At 51.1% G+C, this 6,428-nt stretch overlaps 1 protein-coding gene across 1 annotated transcript in view; it reads right to left on the bottom strand.

Annotated features, from left to right (window-relative positions):
- GPI (glucose-6-phosphate isomerase) overlaps positions 1 to 6,222 on the bottom strand; it is a 28,229-nt gene extending 22,007 nt beyond the window's left edge. Inside the window, exons 1-2 of the mRNA XM_077309764.1 lie at positions 5,971 to 6,222; positions 64 to 154 (exon numbers count right to left, since the gene is read on the bottom strand). Coding sequence (XP_077165879.1) covers positions 64 to 154; positions 5,971 to 6,089 — 210 coding nt within the window. The 5' untranslated portion in view covers positions 6,090 to 6,222. The remainder of the gene's footprint in view (positions 1 to 63; positions 155 to 5,970) is intronic.
- Positions 6,223 to 6,428: the final 206 nt, after the last annotated feature.

Here is a 6,428-nt window from a genome sequence, read left to right on the forward strand (position 1 = left end):
GCCACGGTGGGCACTTGCATTGGGGATCGCTGCCAACGGGCTACACTAATGATGCTTCATTACCAGTTCTATCAGCAGCTTCATTACTTCTTCGGTAATCAGGTTCTTGGAATAGTCCACCAAGATGTCCCCCTGGTCGGTGTTCAGTGTCAAGCTGTCAAAAGATGAAAAGATGCTTATAGTATCCTAAAAGGAACATGTAATGGAAGGATACCCCAATGCTATGGAAAGAGTTTAAATACCACACCTTACACACCTTGCTTGAAAAGCTTTCCAAGAGGATTTTGCTCCCCTCCGTTCACTCCTCACGTACAAAACTAGTTCAGAGAGGTTTAAGTGTGTTGGTCAGAAGTAGCATAACTAAGAGTGAGCCCAAGGACATCCTTTAAGACAAAGTTTTATTCAAGGTGTGAGTTTCCTTCCACACAGCATGCTTTGTCAGAATTATGTCGTCTGACAAAGCGTGCTGTGCGTACAGAATTTTACACCTTGAATAAAACTCAATTGGTCTTCAAGGTGACCTTGGGCTCACACTAAGGTCAGAAAGATGCAGCTATTAAGCGAAGTTATGCGAAAGTCCCCCCCCCCAAAGAGAGGTGCTTTTAACAAATGCACCCATCCAAAAACAAAGATTCTTGACAAATATTCATTGCCATCCATTCACGCGTGGAAATATGGCCTGAGCGAGCAACTTGAATAATTTCGGAATGCTGGAGCAATTCAATGAGCAAGAACAAAGTATGCTTTCTGTTCATTTCTATGCCAATCCCATTTTGGATGCATGTGTGACCCCCTCCCTGCTTCAAACCCCAGCCGTCCCAAGCGAAGCTCTCTGAATTCTGTGAATTTATCCTGACAAGCAGAAAGCGTGTTTGCCTTCTTCTGCGTTTCTGACTGCAGACCAGCCCTGTAAAAGAGCATAAGCTAATTTTGAAAGACAGATGTAACTTATTTAAAGTGTACGCCCAGATCTGAGAAGATTCAAGGGCTACATCCTTTCACACAACGCCCCACGGTAAATGATCTCATGCAGCCAGGGGTTGCTGCAGGTGGGCAGAGCAGCCATCCCAGGCTACAGCAAGGTGTTTGCACAGACTGCCCCTGTGAAGGCTACATTACCAGGGAGCCAGCCGGGGGGTAGGAAGACATGCCATGAAATGACATCTACAAGCCAAGAGAGTTTCCCCTTGACCAAAGGCTGCAGGAGGTGCCCCCATGTGGCTCTACAATGGACGTTTTAGGCCAGGGATGGCCAAATTGTGGCTCTCAAGATGTCCATGGATTACAATTCCCATGAGCGCCATGCTGACAGGGGATCATGGAAATTGTAGGCCATGTACATCTGGAGGGCCGCAGTTTGGCCACCCCTGGCTGATCCTGCATGGAGCAGTGGGTTGGACTAGACTGCCTGTATGGACCCTTTCAACTCTATGATTCGAAATGATGTCTGGAAGGACAGAATCCTGGTTAAATTTCTACAGCTGGGATTGCAGAATCTCAAAGAGGCTTCCTCAGCACCTCCTTGAGGGAGCATGCTCTGCTCAAGCTAGAATGCAGGATCTCAGCAACACAGAACCAACCAGGGAAAAATATTTACCTAACCTGGACCTGAAATGACATCTTCAGAGTTCCTTCTCACACTGTGCCTTCCCTGTTCTCAAAGAACCACCATCCCCATGTTCCCCATCTTTAACGGAGCTCCATGAAGCTTTCCCGGTGTAGACTTTGCAAGTCAATACATCGCAAAGTATTAAGGGAGACACACAGGGACTATGAGCTCAACCTTCCCAAGTAACAAGGAAGCGGAGGATGTGGGTCCCCTCACCAAGTGGCAGCCCCAGCATGAACTTAGAATCCAACCCAACCATGCAACAATAGTTAGAAGATGTCTGCAAAGACTGGTGATGCTGTGCTCAACAGAATGGCCACGAGAGTTTGTTCAACTGTGAATTAACAGGGCAACATGAACTGGGCACTGTCTCCAATAACCCCCTGAAGGCTACACCATCACAGGATGCTGGAAGGTGAAACCACATGGGACTTACAGCACCCAAATGTTTGTGTGTATTACACCTGCAAGGACTGCACTATTTCGGCTGCAATCCAAGGCACGTCTACACAGAAGTGAGCTCCACTGAACTCAGCAGGACTCAAGTCCGTGCTTCGGATCTGGGCAAGAAACTCATGCTATGACCTTGCACAAGCCTTGTGAAGAAGAGAGGAAGTGTGCCTCTGTGCCAGGCGCTTCTTGGGCTAACAGCAGCATTTGGAGCTTCCCTCTAAGAAAGGCTTACCGTTTGTCTTGGGAGGTCCTGAACCCCTCTCCGCTCCCTTGAAATGTGCTGTCAGAACTCCCACAACAACCAGTTGCATTTGTGTGTGTGTTACACGCTCTCAAGTCACTGCCAACTTATGGGGGCCCTATGAATGAATGACCTCCAAGTCATGCTGCAATCGACAGTCTTACGCAAGTTTTACAAACTGAAGGCCAGAGCTTCCTTGATTGAGTCAAGCCCTCCTCTCATGTCGGGTCTTCCTCTTCCTGCTGCCTGTGCCTTCCCAGATATGCTTCAAAAATGTGTTTCTTGCCCATTCAGAAAGATGGTGCCGCTCCAGAGGTGGGGGGGGGGAGATGCTGCTGGGTTTCAGAGAAAATCTGCACTAGCTGCCTTTCAGCAGAAAAGAAAAATATTCATACAAGCTCCATGGTAAAGATTTAAGGGAAAGCCCTGAACTCACTTTAAGAACATTTTGGTACCGTGATACTGCTGCAACCGACAACACATTATACAGTCCAAAATTTGATCGGGGAGTCACTTTAGTAATTCTCTCTCCTACGAAGCCCCCCCCCCCAATTTTATTTGAAGGTCCTTTTAACAGACCCCTACATTTACTTTCTTTTTGCACAGAAACACAAACCATTATTTAAATGACGAATTGATGGAGCACAGCTGTCCAAGTGCTGAACATCTTGGAACCCTTCAGCATCACTTGATTTTTCTGCAGCCGACAGCATGGATCCTGCAGAGCAGCCTCACTGGAAGGATAGCAATTGCCTCCCATGAGCAAGCCACAGACAGAGCGCGCATACTTTTCCTGGCATGGCCACCACACCATCCCCAAAGTGAGCTGTCATAGTGCTGCCCTGTATTGTCCCCAGACAGACAAATGCTGCTCCTGCTCAATCTCTACTCCCATTACTGGGCTACAGAGTGAGAGCCAGGACTACGGTCCACATAGTGATACTCTGCATTTGGCCAGTGCTAGGGCAGCTGCTGGTCAGGCTTTCAGGAGCCAGTAGAAACAGGTATCTGCTCATGCAGTGCCTTCCCTGAGCTCAAAAGAACCATCTCCCCGTTCCACATCTTTAACGGTGCTCCGTGAAGCTTTTCCATGAAGCATTAATGCATTTGCTTTGATGAAAATAACACCGTTTTTATTTGCATCAAAGCAACCCCAAAGGGCAAAAGGGAACATTAATTTTTCTGTATCTCTCTCGCTCTAACCTATCTGAGTTAATGTTTTGCCCCGTGGGCTTGGTCCTGGCTGTCACCCCCGCCAGCCCTAAAACACCAAAGGTACAAGATAGAACCAGGAGGAAAGCCATTTTAATAAATTCTACAAGTAGTGGAGCAGGAGCATGGATTGTGGCCCCAGAGATCAACAGCAAAGCAAAGGCCCCAGAGACAAAACGAGGGAGATGTGTGGCTAACCCAGAGGGCAACTATTCATTGCAAAAAATGATTTCCCTTTCACTATGCAAACATGGGTGTATCAGGGTGAATAAACACAGTGAGTTAAAGTGAAGGAGGAATAAGTTGGCTTTACAACTCCATCTAGAGGAGCTCTCTTCTTAATGGAGATCTCCCTCCGTTCCTGACATCTCACTACCAGTTCTGCATCTCCCAGCAGAAGCACCGAGGTCTTTACCCTGCCTGGGCCAGCACTGCTCTTCTCCACACTCCCTTCCCGGAAGGTTCATTAATAGGTAAAAGGTCCAGCACAATTGCAAAGATAATTTTAAGCACTGTTAGGTAACACTAGGGGCACACTGCCTTGCCTTATGCAATTTCCCTGCACAGGATATTGCTTAGCATGTTAGGTTATAGTTTTGCGTGCGCAAGGTGCCTGGAGCAGAACAGGTACAACCCATTAACGGTCTGCCTGATGAAAGAGCCAGAAAAGCCGTGTCACACAGAATGGACTCCCTACAAAGTCTCACTTCTGGAATTGACGTTTCCCTGCAAGTACACATCACAGGATACAAATGCACCCACACAGTTTTTCATTTAATGCAGGGGTAAGTCAACCTGCGGTCCTCCAGATGTCCATGGACTACAATTCCCATGAGCCCCTGCCAGCGGTTGCTGGCAGGGGCTCATGGGAATTGTAGTCCATGGACATCTGGAGGACCACAGGTTGACTACCCCTGATTTAATGGACATGTGGTCAAAAGCTCTGGCCAGGTCAGACAGGCGACAAACACATCATTATGTCCTGAGCCGGTTTTGGGAGGGCGGTATAGAAATTCAATAAATAATAATTTTCCCTACAAGAGACAGGGGCCATTTGAGTCACCGAAAGAGACAAGGGACTGCTGATCTGCCAAGATGCTCATGGGCCTGGATGAAAATGGAAATCTCTTTCCAAGGCATTCTGCTTTGTGGGTTTTCAGGGAAGGCCCTTGATTGTATTTGTGAATTATTGGCTGATTCAGGTGCAAATGCACCACTGAACAGCTCCTAACCAATACAGGCAAGGTTTTGCAATTGTTAACTAGTTGAAGATGGCTACAGTATGGAGTTCCACACCCAGTCTGTACAGGGGGATGACCAACTGACAGACAGAGGAAAGAATCCCAGATTGCTAAAGAGAGTTGGGTTTTATACCCCGCTTTCCACTACCCGGAGGAGTCGCTAAGCAGTTTACAAATGCTCTTCCCTTTCTTTCATGCAACAGACACCCTTTGAGGTCGCTGGGGCTGAGAGAGCTCTGAGAGAACTATGACAGGTCCAAGATCACCCAGCTGGCTGCCTGTGGAAGAGGCCTAGGAACCAAACCTAGTTATCCAGATTAGGGGCTTTAACCCCTATCCTAGGCTATGGGGCTTTAACCCCTATCCTAGGCTATCTCTCAAGAGGCCAACTCCTGGGAATCCTAAAAGCTTTCCCACCCCAGAGAAGTCAGTCCATCACTCAATTTTTTAAACGAATCTGGGTGGAAGAAAAACCAGCAGGTCTATTTCAGAAAAGATCCCTTCCAGAGGATTAGTGACAAAGAATCTCGCCCACTTGCAGGAGAAACACGGCGGCCTTAAAACCGATTAGGACCTGCCCCGGCCAATCCACGCTTGCGGGGAAGAGCAGCCCTCGCCTGGCTTGCACCGAATCGACGACTCTCAATTCGGCTCCCGCCAGCCGCGTCCCCCTTGCAAACTGCAATCAGCGGCTGCGGTTTTAGCGGCATCGGAGCAACCCCAGGGGGGCGAAAGGAGAGCCAGTTTTGCTTTTTAAATGCACGATCCGCAGCGGGGGATCCGGTTTACGGCCCCGCCGGGCGAGCGCAGCGAGGCTTCTTCACATGACTCAGCGAGCCAAGGAGGAAGCCCCCCTCCCCTGCCTGCTTGCCTGCCTGCCTGCCCGCACGTACCTCCTCGCAAGGAGGAGTCAAGGGCAAGCCGGCAGAGGCGGTGAAGGGCCCGATCCCCACTCAGCCCCGCGCCCACCGCTCTTCGCAAAGAGGAACGGGAAGGGGTGGTGGGGAAGGGCAAGACCGAAAGGCGCCCGGGAGCCCTTGCAAACACGTGTGTGGCCATGTGCGCACGTGCTCCCCTGCCCGCCCGGGCCCGTGCAACGGCGGAAGCAGCTCGAGGGCTGGCCCGGCAGACAGGTAGGTAAGCAGGTAGGTAGGCAGGTAGGCAGGCAGGCAGGTAGGCGGTGGCCCCCCTCCCCGCCGGGCCCCGGGTCGGACCTGAATTTCTGGAAGCGCTCCGGGTCGCTCTCGAAGAGCTGCCGTAAGACCAGCCCGGCGGCATGGCCCTTGTACCACTCGAGCAGCTTCTGGAAGCGCGGGTCGCCGGAGAGCGCCATGCCGGGAGAGCGGCAGCAGCAGGAGGAGGAAGATGGAAGGAAGCAAGGAGAGGCGAGCAGCGGCGGCCGAGACGCTTTTGAGCGGGCGGGCGGGCTCCTCCCCGGCCGGCCCCGCCTGGCGCTGCTTGCACCGCCCCTTGCCCGCCTTGCAGGCCAACCTCCCGCCGAGCGCGGCCGCCCCCGCTGTGAAGCCCGGTGGACGGAGGGTGCCTGCTGGGTCGCGGCAGGAGTCTCTGCTCCGCCTTCCGCGCGAGAGGCAAAACTTGTCTCTTTCTATCCGGCCCTGGCTTGTTGTTGTTGTTGTGGTGGTGGTGGTGGTGGTGCTTGGATCACTGGACT

The sequence above is a fragment of the Paroedura picta genome, chromosome 14 (assembly GCF_049243985.1).
Source record: "Paroedura picta isolate Pp20150507F chromosome 14, Ppicta_v3.0, whole genome shotgun sequence".
Taxonomy (NCBI): Eukaryota; Metazoa; Chordata; class Lepidosauria; order Squamata; family Gekkonidae; genus Paroedura; species Paroedura picta.